Source organism: Zootermopsis nevadensis, unplaced genomic scaffold, assembly GCF_977971745.1.
Source record: "Zootermopsis nevadensis isolate Lab colony 2312 unplaced genomic scaffold, Znev_1.0 Znev_ptg000020l, whole genome shotgun sequence".
In the NCBI taxonomy this organism is placed as follows: domain Eukaryota; kingdom Metazoa; phylum Arthropoda; class Insecta; order Blattodea; family Termopsidae; genus Zootermopsis; species Zootermopsis nevadensis.
Window position 1 is genome coordinate 10,454,614 of NW_028259152.1, and position 15,433 is coordinate 10,470,046.

At 38.2% G+C, this 15,433-nt stretch overlaps 1 protein-coding gene across 5 annotated transcripts in view; it reads left to right on the forward strand.

Moving 5' to 3' along the window:
* Positions 1-15,433, forward strand: part of dac (dachshund family transcription factor) — a 457,012-nt gene that overhangs the window by 175,776 nt on the left and 265,803 nt on the right. For 4 of the 5 annotated variants that reach the window (XM_087351710.1, XM_087351711.1, XM_087351713.1 and 1 more), the window contains exon 2: positions 6,721-6,863. In XM_087351710.1, coding sequence (XP_087207836.1) covers positions 6,721-6,863 — 143 coding nt within the window. The remainder of the gene's footprint in view (positions 1-6,720; positions 6,864-15,433) is intronic. The other variant, XM_087351712.1, reaches the window with a different exon arrangement.

Genomic DNA, 15,433 nt, shown 5'->3' on the forward strand with positions numbered 1-15,433 from the left:
AAAGGCTAGTGTTTTGAGTATACCAGGCCCACACGGTTGATCACATCTCGCGTAAAGCTGTATGACCATTGTTTTCTTCAGTATCATGTGGGCTAGCTAGAAAATGGCGCTCGGTGGGAACTCCCATTTAAAATATGGATTCCCATCTTTACACTAGGAATTTCGAGTACAAGTCACACTAATGGTATTCAGTGGACTTCGGGTTCGATTCCAGCATTTGCATCTGATGTTAGAAAAATAATGAACCGAAGTACCTTTACTCTGAAATCAGCCAATATCACGATCAGAGACGAAGCCCCTAACTTAGAACCGAAGAGACTTTGGGGTGACATGATAATGTACTGCTTCGTTAGGGTTATTGCAAATCTCGTGAGCGGCGATATATGAGTACGAAGCAATGGTGGATTGGTGATTAACAGAGAGAAACCAAAGAAAGGCCTGTTGCAGTGCGACTTCTTTCTGGAAGTCACTCAAGATTAAAGCCCGGTCACCGTGGTGAGACGCTAGCTACTAGTCGCCTGGTCTACGGCACCGCCTACAAAGATAATACAAATAAAATAAATTTATTTGTGTCGGTCAGCCGTATGACAAGAATTTTATGTTTCCACAAAGTGGGTTTTATCAGTATCATCATCTACAAAGAATAAGTTAGTTAGTTTATTTACTTGTTGGCGCATTCGGGTGTTAAAAATGTTTTTTAAATTGTTTTTGTACTGTAAATAAAGAGACAACAATAAGTGCTGAAACATTGTTTAAGCCTCGCTTTTTTACGTAATTTTTCCAAGTAAAGTTTTGCAAAAAAAATCTTGATGTCCTAGTGTGTCAAACGGACAGACGGAAAAGCCTTGTCTATCAATTATAATAGACAACATGTCCAAACCCCGGCACTAACTTGTGGTGAGTGGTCGGTTAGCTTCGCTCCCCAGCTGCTGTATTATCGGTGAACGAGGCATTAGAATTCACTGGGTAGGAGCGTGGGCGGATCCCAAAGCCAGGTCTTATGTCTTGGCGGTGAGGAACGTTTCTGCCTCTGTTGGAAATCGAATCCTGGCTGTGCAGTCCCTAGCCGATTTTACTTAATTAATGTTCTTCCAGTAATTATCTAAAACGTTGGTCCTGATTTACGAAAAAGACGAAGTCCAGTACAAGCAATAACATCACACGATTTTCAAAATGTTTATGCTTGATATGAATCTCTGTATGAAAGGCTATTAGGTTTTTGAGAGAATGTTACGTTTTTAAGCTTTCCATTGTTTAACAAACATTAAAATTCTGGTGTTTAGGAAACAGAGAACGTGCGTGCGTGCTTGTGTGTGTGAGTGGGAAACAGACAGATGTAATCACCAATAACATTTTTAACGGACTCGGTCATTAAAACAATCTGAAGTACTTAAAACATTGTGAATATGGATTAAAATAATGGCGAGAATGTAGTTCATGTTTACGTTTCGCTGCTGCATTCTGTCTACCGAAACAGATGGTAAGGTAGTGAGGATTCTTGGAATCCATAAATCTTGCATAAGCTCTACACATTGTTATTTTTGCACACGGAATTTAAGTATTATCAGGCTACGTGTGAAGAAATAAATTTTAAAGTAGTTTTGTGTAATTAATTATTACTGAAAATAGCAACCTGTGATTAGACGTGGGCAGTCGAGGGCGGCCCGCAGCTTTGGGGCCAGCGGCCACAAACGTAAAAGAACAAGCACGCTGCAAAATTTCACAAACGTCTCCCGAGTTTTATTCAGCAACAGGAAATATGACCCTGGAGAAAATTACATACTTAGGAACTTCAGTATCACACCGTTTTCCTAATTTTAATTAACTCACTACTCAGCTGGTGCAGGAATTTTCCGCCTGCTATTTAAGCCGAAGGCTTAATACCGTTTTCAGTAGAACCAGCCTCTGCCTTCTAAACCTGAGCCAGGTAAAACTAGTCCACATCCATTTTCTTCAATTTCTATATTTTTATTATCATCTCGTCAATGCCTATGTCTCCAAAGTGGCTTCCGTCATGTTTTCCAAAACTTTGTGTATTTTTCTCATCACTATGTGTTTTAGGTCCCCTGTGTCTCAAGTTGTGAAGCTCATAATTACGTAATTTATTTTCCGTCTTTTGTCTATGGTCCAAATTATTTTCGAACTTCTATTCAATAACATTTAAAATTACATAGATTATAGTTTTAAGCGGTGTTTTTTGAAAAAAAATATTAAGGTGATAAAATCGAGGAATATTATCTAGGCGATGCATGTAGAAGGCACAGAGACGATGAGAAATATGTAGCCTACACGATTTCATCAATAAAAAAACCCCGAGGAAATGAGACGAATTGAGAAACCTGGGAATGGATGAGATAAATAAAATGGATCGTAGAAAAACTGGCTCACGATAAAGACATATTCATGAACCCACAGAGGTCATAAAAGCGAGAAATGTCTTGGCCAGCTGAGAAACTACTAGTGTTCACCCTGAGTGTTTAGTGTATTGTTTCTGGGGCTAGCAGAAACGTGTTCAGCACCTGTAGGTCGATACTGGTAGACTCTCCCTCACCATTTTATTTGACACTAATGGTTTCCCACTATTTTGTGGCTACGACTCTTTACGTCACGCTATTCTGGAATGGCTGAAGCAGGAAGGAAGGGATGTAATCCCCCAATGCATCTTCCACCCCCTCCGACCAAGGAGGCGATTGTCTTCATTTCGTTGGTTCACACCCTCTGACCATAACACCTTGAAGAGTGCTGTAAATAAAGGACCTGATCCAATAACCGTGAGTTGTCGGGGTAAACAGTGATTCATATCATGAGCAGGGTGCTATTTAAATAGATCATGTTCAGAACTAATTAAATCCATTAACAGAAGAGAGCTCGATACACGAAGTGCAAGAACACACGCGCATAAGTGTAAATCTGTGTCCTTCCGACCGTCTCATGATTCAACTCTGAAACTAAATGAATTAGAAAGTAAGGTAATTAGTTATATTTCAGCGTCATGTGGATTCATTAAATTAATGCATTGTTCTCAGTCTGCATACGATTTTGAATTGATAACTATACACTTAAATGTGCGTTATTTATTTCATATTCTTCATTTCTTTTGATATACATAGTTTATGGCAGGCTTCTTATATCTTGTGTTGTAATGTTTATATTATAGTTGAATATTTGTACGAAATTACTAATGTTATTTATTTAGAAACGTGTGTAGCCGGAAAACAATATAAAAATCTAGCACGATAATTTTTAGAATAAACTGGCTAAGAACAGAATCATGATGCTGCCTTAATGATAACGGTTTTTAAAATTTAATTAGATTTTGAAATATATTTTCAGTTCACAAGTAAGTTATTCTTAACAAATCTGTTATTAACGTAAGTATTTATACAGTGATTAATTAGCTTGTTATTTAATTAGTTAGATTTCCAGCAAGTTATTTTCTTTGTCAGTATTTAATTATCCAATCACTCATCCAGCTACACTGACACTTATTTCAGTCGTTAATCGGCCTCTCAGTTACTCAGTCACAAGTCAATGACTTATTTCATATGTCTGCTCTGAATTCATCCGTGAAGATGGAGGCATTATGTTCCTTCGAAATTTTGAAATCTGCCCACGAGTCCATACGGCGTCACAAGATCAACGTCGAAATCTTCACTCCCGGTAGATCCTCAAGTATCACGTATGACAATTTAAGTCCGCGACGTCTATTCGGTTAGCCCATCACTCAGTCGTCTTAATAGAGACGATCGTGTTATTTCTTCACTCCGAGACTGCAGCTCTTGATACAGAGCCTGCGACGATTTCTTGACCAAATATAATACCCCCTCGCATCACGACCTACAAGCAGTTTCTTCCATTTAGGACGTGTGAAGTAGATTGATCATAACCCGTGTCGCGGAGGGGGTGTGTGTGTCATACTTAGTCGTTTAGCCGTGTTAGTCCTTAAAGAGGCTCGCGTTACGACTTTTTCGTTTGGTATTGGAGACCCTCTTGTCGTCTTACTGTTTCTTCCTTTTATCCAGAAATGGGGAAAGTCGTGTGATGGCAGCGGTCAGGGCTGTCCACCTACACGAAGTGACTGAACTGTTGTGTACAACTTTCGATAAACTTCGGAGTCGAATGATTAGCATTAAAATTTGTACTTTAGAAGTCCGCACTTCGAATCCTTGTCAGGTGTTTGACTATCCTCACTGACGTTTCTCGTTGCTTTCTCAATACTTTAAAACGCTTCACGAACGCTTCCTTCCAAATCCTTTCCACCGATCATCATAGTAGATAAATTATCCGAGTCGTCCCGTTTTAAACATCAATTTGGATCATGGCTACTCCCGTTTACTCAAAACAAATGCTGAATATCACCTCAATTAGGCTAGCCCGATTACTTTAACCTATTTTATGTTTCATAATTTATAATTATAACACCGTTCTATGTTGTATGCTGTGTATCATTAAACAGGCCTAATTAATTATGAACTGTCAAGAGTCTGATGGTAATTATAATACAACGTGCTTTAATAATTAACAGCTCTGAATTTTGCCAACGCAATATATTTATTGGTCTTGTGTAATTTTCAAAGTAAGCAGCGATCGTGTGTTTAACAGTGTTAACCAATTGATCCTTGTAACGATGGAGTGTTCTGTTTTCTTACCGGAACGGACAAATTCCTTAACATTTAGACGGTCTTCGACTTCGAAGGGTTAAAATCGGAGTATAGTGAGAATTCAGTGCAAGAAAAAGCATTTGTGTTTGACCAGCAGTGTCAGTATCTGTTATTACACAGATTCTGATAGGTTAGGTTAGTCAATTAGATCTCAGTCATAACTACATGTATCACTTGCTTTAACATTCCTTAAGTCCGTTTTTGTCCACAGTTTTCTTATAGGGGTTACGTGTGTCTAAAACTAAACAGCGATTATTTAAATAAATATTAGCAACCAGTTAATTTTTGTAGTGGAAACCCATTGTATTTTCTGTGAGAAAATAAGTTAATTTTTAAATGTTATTTACATGTGCTTTAGAAGATTAGAATTTGATACCTTCATATTCTGTACGGAATCCTTACAGAAATTCGTTAGTCTAATTTAATTTGGACAGTATAGATTACCGACTAATTCTTCTTCTTGGTTCTGGCGTCCTGCATGCGTTTCGGCTTCCATTACGCATGCATTCTGTAACACCTTAATGAGACTAGATTAACTTATGAGATACTGCATCAGAGTATCGCATCGTATCTGCCGCCACAGGATAACACCAAACCCCATGTAAATGTGCTCACACATCCATTCCTAGAGTGGGTTTCAAACCCGAGCTCCCATTGTGGTAATAAAGTGGTGAAGCCGTGAATTTCAATGTCTGAAGCTACAATTTTATGGCATTCTGTTCTGTCACACATGATTCTGGTAAACACAGACATTGAGCCAAGTGGGGGCAGTTGTCCTCACACCCCTGTATTCATTTCAGCGTCGTAGTGGTAATAGTTTGCGTCCAATCCTCTCCCGGGTCTTATCTCGCAGTAAAGCGATGCAATGGACACTGTTTTATTCGCTGTGGAGTGTCCCTCTGTCATCTTCTTCTTTATAGCTCTAATATAAGAAATAGCTGCGAAGTTTATACCATTCATTTCCGCCAACCCTCTGTTTTGTATTTGGCTTTTATATGTGTCTTTAAGGGTGAAGATTAACTCAAACAAACTTATGACACTGGGGATAAGAGTGGTATTACGCCCAGGTAAATGAACGACCAGAGTAACTGTTATAATATCAGTATCTGCAGAGTACAATACACGAACTCCAGTGAAACCAACATCCAGTGAAGTGTTACATAATATGGTTTTGTAAAGAACTCACTCTTATAATCTGTTTAAAACCATATTATATGAATTAATTCCTCTTTTGCCACTGATGATGACATCTTGAGGTCGAAACGCGTTTTGGCACTAGTGTCATTTATAGTGTAAACAGTTTTGTTTGTATGCTTATTTTTATATTTGTATATGTACCGCCTCGGTGGTCTAGCGATTAGAAGGCTGGCCTTGTAATCCTGGGGTCCCGGGTTCGATTCCCGGCGGTGCCCGAATTTATAACTTGTCGGGCAAGACCGTGATCTAGGCAACACGGAGTTTTCCTCCGGGGCTTTCCCGGTTTCTCCGTGGCATCCCAACAATTACACACAGAAGAAGGCAATAGCAAACCAATTCTGTATCACCTGCCTAAAAAACATATACGAACAGGTCCCAGTCCGAGAAAAGGATGGAAGGATCCTGTTCATAATATGTCGCCAACCTCCTGTAAAGGAGACGGCGTAATAAAGAAGAAGAAGAAGAAGATATGTACTTTAATTTACTTCACAGTTGTACTAACGTCATCCCATTACTTGTTTCGCGTTTTTTCTCCCAGTTATCCTATCTGCTTTATAGACTAACTTCTGACACCCAATAACATTTTAATACACAATGAACAGTAAAATTATTTTGGTGTATAATGTATGAAACATTTGTTATAGTTATAATTTTATTTTAACTTCACTTTACTTTGCAGATATCTAAGGATTTGTCGTCATTTGTGTAACACGTCCTTCTGTGAAGCAACCGCTGATATTAACAAGTGGTTTGTGTGCCCTGACCCCTGTACTTGTTTTCTGGGTACGACAGTCTCCTCGTTCCTCTTCCCGTCTACTAACACGCGTTCCTCTAACGACAGTAACTCTCTGCTACTCCGCAGCTCCAGGCCCGGTCGACCGCCGAAGAGGGCAACAGTGGGTCTGTCGATTGCCGCTACCCACCTCGCCCAGCATCACCACCAGCTGAAGAAGCATCGGCTGGACAACGGCGAGTACCCTGGCTACGAGAACGGGCATCTGGGCGGTGAGTACGATTTTCTCTGTCGCCTACCTCTGTCTGTGGCGTAACAGGTTGCAAGAAATCAGCGACGAATGCAGAAACTCGTCAATATTTTCTGATGTAATAATTAGTTTCTAGCATTGCTTTTTCTAATTTAAATTTTCCAGATAGATAATATAATCTCATCGTTGCCAATATATGCGTAAAAGTTGTAAGAATGTCAAACGTGTATTGATACAAATCTAACCTTTATGACGAATATCCCAAAGATGATTTCGAACGGCTTAGTGCAATAATAAATCTTTTGATTTGTATTCAGAAGGCTAGTTCTAGTTTAGGTATTGTCACAGGCCATCCAGATTGAGTTTTTCATAGTATTTCTCATTTTCTCCAACGATTTCTGCTATTTTGCTTACAATAGGTCACAACATTCTTTTTCCAAATTATATATACGCGCCGTTTTCCCGCCATACTGGACTGATCTATCCTCTATCTGAAGTATCAGTGACGTAAGTATATATAGATTACTCATTCATCAGACAGAAGAATGAAGATAACAGAAAAAAATATATTTTCATTGAAGGTGCTCACTGCAAACTCGAATTCTTAATCACCGTGTTTTAAACTGTACACCTGGAAACTCCATTTATTTACTTAGCCAATTAAACAAACGTACCGACTAGTTGGTAATTTTACGAGCAGTAATTCTTATTTTGAATCAAATTTGAGGTTTCCACAACGGTGAGTATGAAGATTTCTGTCTTCTGGGCATATGCGTTGTGTAGTCTGGTCGATGTTTACGGAGGCAGTGTGACCTCAGAAACGTCGGTAAACATCGATCAGACTACACAGCGCAACAGCCCAGAAGACAGAAATCTTCAGAATATGTTGTTTTTAATGTACATTTAGGCTCTCTCATATTAAGAACGAATAAGATTACCTCCCTACTCTCAAAAATGCAGACATGTTACACAGTGAACAACAACATGTAAAAAGAACATGATGAAAGAGAAAAAAAAGAACAACCAAAAACAAAACAAAGATTACCACGTAAATGATTCCAGTGACCTTAGATGTAATCATTAAAGCAAAAGGTAACGAGTCTCCCTGCGGAGTTTCATTAGAAGTCATCCATCTTCTGAAACTAGATTATTTTTGTTAGCTTCCTTTTAATTATTCTAATGGCTTATAGACGTTTCCATCATGCTCATAGTGTTCTCAGGTATGTCCGCCTTGCAGTATTGCATCCAGTCACTTCTCGAGTGGACGTAATTATCTCTGCATTTCTGTGCAATGTTTATGATGATATTAAGTAACCAAAGACGAGACTAAACTTTGATCTTTACGAATGATGCTTGTGACATCATTGTCTGGAGTCAATGGCTTTGAGTGGGCGGATTATTTGGTGCTTGTGTGCTTAGGTGATGGCGTCACCTGAGAGGATTCCCCCACATTGTTGCGCTGTTGGCTGGGATTTCTCAGTTTACGAAGATAACACGTGAATTTCGCACGTGGGATTTTTATATTTAGTTACTTCCCATTTTATTCGCAGAAGTGATTGTTATTTTTGCCCAGTTTTAACCATAATTAACACGAGTCGGTAAAAAATAAAAAAAATTCTGAAAAAAGATTAATTTAATTTCTGTTTAGCGGTTATTGAGTTACATGTTCGCAGTCAGACTTGATACATATGATAGGCGAATTTTAGAACTTTAAATTGAATGCATCGAAAAACGAAACGAAATATAATTTATAGTTATTGATATGAGACACTCTACTGAAGCCGACACCTTTTGTTTATGTATATATTTGGTGTGAGACGTTACATAAGTAAAAAAGAATGTCACGATGTCTCTACATTTTAGGCTAACAGTTGAAACATCTTGTAAACTGAATTTGTAAGGTAAGATAAATGTTTAAAACGAAATAATGTCTTTCTGCTAGGTAGGATAAAAATTGTTAACGATACATGCCGATGAGGGCAGTCGCTTATGCGGGGATGATACCTTCTAATAGGTCACGATAGTATTATTTCAATTTCTTGTCCAGTCACCATTCGTGACGATCGTCACATTCCATTCAACGCTAAGGCGATAAAATTCCTGTACATACATCACTGTTTTAAATGAATTAACTACTTACTGCCCGAAACGGTGAAGAATTTCCCTACCTATTATGGGCCCCGAAGGCTAATTTTTGTGTCCATGAAAGATCGCCACTGGATGCGATCATAGGCCAGATTAATCAAGTTTACGTCCTTGAAGTCTGTTTATTTCAGACTGATTTTAATATCTTACTTCCAACTATGACTTGGTCTACCAAGTTACTTCTTTTCGTTATGATATAAGACAAAATTTTCCATGCATTTTTCATGCCCCATCCACGTTACTCCCTCTTCCGCGGTGATATTTGGTGAAGAGTTAAAATTATCCTGAGAAACGTGGACGTAGGCCTTCATCGATGACCACAGCGGAATTCAAATCCCCGTTTCATGTTCTCGGGCGTTTTAAAACAGTGCGTACTTGAGACTGCGTGACCTTTTCCGCGTTTGTTTAAAGTATCTTAATTGCATTTACTTAACATGTTCTGTTATTGACCTTAATGCGTCATCTTACTGCAATGTTTTGAATGCTACGTTATATAACAAAAAATGAAGAACGCTGAAATCGTGATGTGTTAGAAATGACAAATGACTCGCACTTCCGAATTGACTTACGAACGCAAACCAAGGAAATATTTGATTTGAAATGCAACGTCTGTATGATATATTAGCCATCAGGGAGCGAAATACGTAGGATATTTAGAATACTAATACATGACCTGGTGAATTTATAACATGACCCAGTTGTGACGGCGTAATTGAATCGATATTGGAATGTAAGACAATAAGAAGAAAAGATGTGGGGAGGGGGGGAAGATAAAGAAGTGAGGAGAGCGGCGTACAGAAAACAAACTTCCCGAGATATTTAGGGTGAAATAGCTCATGCGCATTAGTACACAATTATGAGGTTGTAGGATTGATGATTACGTTGTTGCTATAGCAAAAAATCGATGTTAGTTTGAGCTTTCATGAAAGGGCGAAGTGTGAATTGAGAGAAATAAGCTTGTAAAACCCCGCCTATGTGGTTCTATCTCACGGATCTTGGTAAGCAAATAACTATTGTCTGATGTTGTAGGGCACTGCACGAATTCAATACAAGAATGTTTACTCGTATTAAATTCTTTGCACCCCAACTGTATGAAAAGCAGCTGTTATATAAACTGCTTCTAATTGTGTTCTCTTGACACGTGTTTATGAACACCTTTATTCTCTTCCTCTTGCTTATACTCTTTGCTCATTTTCGTCTATATCTTTATTTTCTTGCTTCTGAAAACGGTCGAAGTGGGCAAGAGTGTCGACTCAAGATTGATCAGTTCTGTATGTTTATATTTCTACTTCCGTGATGGAGTTTCCCTGTGTTTGACTTCGTTAATGCTTTCTGTGAGAAATCTTCAACCAGTTTCCATTGTCTGGTTATATAACAGGCCTAAATCCATCCAGGTGTATAGACAATACATACCAATGACAGTGACAGACACTTTAGCGCAATAGAAATTTACTACAAGATGCAGAGGTGAACTGTAGGACGCAATCTTATCGACCACAAAATAAATTAAGATATTTCAGAAGGACACAAAACTTAATCTTCTTACTTTCACCGAATTAAGATCATAAACCCCCAAAAGAATCTTAAATTACCATCCGGTAGGAAAAAGACAACTAGGAGAAGGATCGATTGACTGTTAGACAAAATCGAAACAAAGGGAAACTCGCCACGTCGTTAAACTATAAATAAATACAATTCCTCCCGTCACCTTTTCCATCCGTCTTCCGTTGTCTCCGTCTTGTACATCATTCTAACCGTTGAGTCATTTGTTCTTTATTCTCCTCCTCCCTTCCAGCCCATTTGCTTTCACCTCGTTCACCTGCTGTTTCTCTTATGCTTTCTCCTATGTATCATTTTCCTTCTGTTCCTTATGCTTTGCTTCTCGTTGAATCACCACCGCCTTATTATGCTTTTCCATTTCTTGTCCCCATTTTTCCTTCTTTCGTATCCTGTTTATTCGTCTTTCTTCTCCTAAAGCGTCTCCTGAGTTTCCGTTTCATGTCTCTTTCTTCTTATCCTCTTTTGTCCTCTCATCTTTTAAGCCATTGTTTTTCTCCCCAAAACTTGTTATGCACTTCCATGACAGTTGTGAGAAATGAAAATTGCTACCACCAGGTTCTTCGCGTTGTTATTGTACGGGATTACGATAATGGGTTTGTTCAAATTAATATTTTTCTGGCTCGCATAAATGGGCATTCGACAATTGTCAAGTTTTCACAAATAATGTTAATTTTCCTGCAATGCGGTTAACTGTGAAGATAGAACTTCAGAATATTTGAACTGAAATTTCCATTCAATCTGACCCTAATATTTACTTAAAAAAATTACTCTTAACTAAAGACATCCATAAAACCATTTTTTGACGTAAATACGTCTATAAGGAAGGGTCATTCGGCAAAAATGTGTTACGAAAAAGGGAAACAAAAAGTCTAACATCATTGTTACCTAATCTGTTTACTCAGCATTGTTGTTACCTAGGAAACGTCATCTGTTTACTCGGCATTATTGTTACCTAGGAAACGTCATCTGTTTACTTAGCATTGTTATTACCTATAAAACATTACATTACATTACCTTACATTACATCACCTTACCTTAAATTAACTTACCTTACCTTACCTTACATTACTTTACATTACATTCAGCTACCACAGACCCATTTTAAGCGTAACTAATTCAAGTTGAATAATCAGTGTCTTAATCAAACTTATCTCAATTGTAAAGCATGTATAAAGGAAATATTTAGAATAATGCCAGTATATAAAATTCCTTTCCGTATAGACGTATTTACGTCAAATTCTCCGGAACCGTGGTTCCACTATCACTTTTTCTTTAGAATCTAACAGTAGCTCAGTTAACTAAGGAATTTCCCGTTCTATGGAAGATTTAGCACCATGCTCACATGAGTCCACCCCTAGTTTCTGTTACGACCTGTTGAACACAGTGCACAACCCCACAACCCATTTCTTTAAGATCTATTTTAATATTATCTGCTAGCCACGCCTAAGGCTCCGATAAATTCTGAAAAATCTGATCGTAGTAATTTTGTCAGTAATTTACTGCGCGCGCGGGGAGGGGGGTAAATTTAGTCACGATCTACTAAAAGGGTTGTGTTTTATTCGTTAAATGGAACGATTCGTGTTCTGCAACTGTGAAGTAATCCTGCTTCCTGAGGGGTAGTTGAAACACCCTCCTCCCCCCTGTTAGTGTCAACATTCAGTGGTGTTGTAGCGCGTCATGGAAGCTGATTGCTGAGTGTCAGAGTGGTTGACTGCTAGCAAAACGTAGCCATCATACAGCCCCAAGGCACCAAGCCGTATTGATTTTCATGTCAGCAGAACTGCCGACATGTGGACTCAACGGAGTTTGCGATGTGCGAAAACTTGAAGCTACAGACTAGTTAAGACACGTGTGTCCATTGTGACTGGCACGCGAATGATGAAAAGAAGCAATCTTTGGAAAAACTAATGCTCCTACTCTTATCAAATGCTTAGTTGCTTAGAACCTTCGGGTTCTAATATCACAGACTTAATTACTTCGAAGATTTCTGTCTTCTGGGTTGTTGCGCTGTGTAGTCAGGTCGATGTTTACCAACGTTTCAGTGGTCATCCGTCATCAAGGCTATTCATCTTAAGAAATCTTCATAGTCATCGCTGTGAAAACCTCAAATCATACATTAATTACTTTGTAAGATTTGAGGTTTTCACAGCGGTGAGTATGAAGATTTCTGTCTTCTGGGTTGTTGCGCTGTGTAGTCTGGTCGATGTTTATCAACGTTTCAGAGGTCATACTGCCTCCGTCATCAGGGCGAAGATTTGTGTCTTCTGGGTTGTTGCGCTGTGTAGTCTGGTAGATGCTTACCAACGTTTCAGAGGTCATACTGCCTCCGTCATCACGGCGCCCTGATGACGGAGGCAGTATGACCTCTGAAACGTTGGTAAACATCGACCACACTACACAGCGAAACAACCCAGAAGACAGAAATCTTCAAATAATTGCTTTGTTTGTCATGGCTACTTTACAGACGCTTTGTATTTTATTTGTACCTGCCATTAATTTTATTTCATTTTGAAACAATATTTATTTGACTTTGGGAGAACTGGGTAGAGATGGCAAGGTAATAGACCCTATTAAAATAGTTCTTAAATAAATGGGCAATGAGGCTACAAATTGGATTGAAAGGACTCCAGTGGCCGCCGCTTTTGAACTGGGTAATAAAATCTTTGTGTTCTATAAAAGCTTGGAATTTGTTGACTGTCTTCAGTTAGTTACATCACGTGCCGTAATGAACGGGCCCAAGCGAATGAATCAGTTAACCGACTGGCTGGATCTAGGTCTCTGACCAGGTTTTCTTTTCGTTTCGTGTTTATTGGTCTGGTGGTCTGTACCTGTCTTCCTCACCAGTCGGTCAACGGGTCCTTAGCTACTAGTTGTCATTCTCTTTCGCCATTCACTAAATGGGCCCTTTCCAGTCTTCGTTCGATCCTTCAGACATTTTCCTGATCTGTATTGGTGTCGAGTTATAATAGTGGACGCACATATCAGTAATGGAGATCTCAGTATCTCGCTAGTATTGGTGGCCATATTGTAGATTTAAAGAGTTAGTTGATTACAAAACAGTAATTGTTATGAAAATATTACTAACTAGAGAGATTTATTATAAAATATTTATAATTTTATTAATTAGTTTTTAATTTAAAATGCAATATTCTGTATATAAATTATTCTGTGCATGTAGTCTCTATGTGTGATACGAAAATAATGTTACTAGATTTCAAGTGATATAACCTGTAATTATATAAAAAGGAAAGAAAATGAATTTAATGAATGGGTTGCTGAGGTAACCTGGGACGAATAAATAAGATTTTGGCAAAGGCCAATTTTGTCTATCTCTAGCTTGTTTGACTCAGTTTTTCAATGAGGACTCTAATTGTTTTAGCTATTTATTTGACTTAAACGTATTAGTCCTTCAAATATAGAGTATCATAAGATTATATAAAGTTTATGTAAAATTAAGATGAAAATAATTAAATTAAAATGACCAAAATATTGTATTCTTCTACAGTTGTTTTCTGTGTAACCTTTAAAAATTATTTAATAAATGTTGTGGAGCTGTCATATAAATTTTCCCTAATAGGATCTTTCAAATTTAAAATTATTATTTTATTCCGGGAGCATTAAATTCGGGGCGGCTTGGCCAGTTGCTGATATCCAGGAGAAGCTTAATTGCGAAATTATGATGTTTAATATCCCAGACACTAAACAATGTTGTTGTGTGTATATGTAATGCGCAGATATTACAACGCATACGTTTAATAGCCAATCTGCTGCAAACATTTAGCAATGTACTGTACCCAGTCAACACCAAAGTACCTAACAGTTCTGCTGGCCGGCTCTTAAATGACAATATGTATGTATGTGTGTTTGTGGTTACGGGCGGCGCTAGTGTTGATTGTGTGAATTGCCGACTTGGTAATGTACACATATCCGTCTGTTTGTGTACATATAGATACAGCAGAGCAGGTTGCATATTCTCAGGCTACCACAGACTATTCTAATCTATAACGAAAAATTAATTTGCCGTCCATCTCCTGTGCCTGTGGATACGGAAATTTAACTGACAAACAATCGACGTGTGCTGCACTTATTATAATATGCGAGGCGGGGTTGGGGGGGGGGGGAGAAATATGCGTATTCAACGCAGCATCACAGAGAGAAGTCCATGCTCTTCGTTTCATATTCAGGATGCGTAGGAAATACAATTCCAAATCGCGTGACGTATTGTGCGTGTATTTACAGTTTCTTTCAAAATTCTTTTATTTATTTTACCTGTTTGGTTTATTTCCTGTCTTTTCATGTACTTAGTTTCATCCTCTCTTTATTATATTTCTCCCTTTTTCCTTGCTCGATATTTCTTTGTTTATTTTATTCTGTCTCATTTTATTTAATTCTTGTATAGGTTTCTTTAGTTATTTGTTTTCCTTCTTCCTGTTTCTTGTTTTTGTCTGTAGGATCTCTCTCTCTTATGTTATGTCCTTTATTCTTCTTTCTTCATCCAGTTCTACCTCGTATTTTATCTGGCAGCCGAGCGTATTGCAGAATCCTCTATCAAAAAGTATGAACTGTACTTAATTTTGTCCGTGTGTGACAGTATGTGTACTTGTGTCACTCTGCGGTGAATTAAGTATACTAAAATTCATACAAGCATCACACGAAGGAGTGTGGTGTTACTTTGAATTGGGATGTGATATTAACCACAAGACTTACGGAAACACGCCATGCAAGGTAATAGGATTAGCGCAATACGCGACATGTAGTGTAAACTACACGTCCCAGTGATTTATCGGATTTCTAAACAGTAATAAAGGTTTCGTTGTCTTGGAACTTTAATTACATATTATAAACACGAGTGTTTAGATCCACTCTTTGCTATTCTTATGCCTCTAC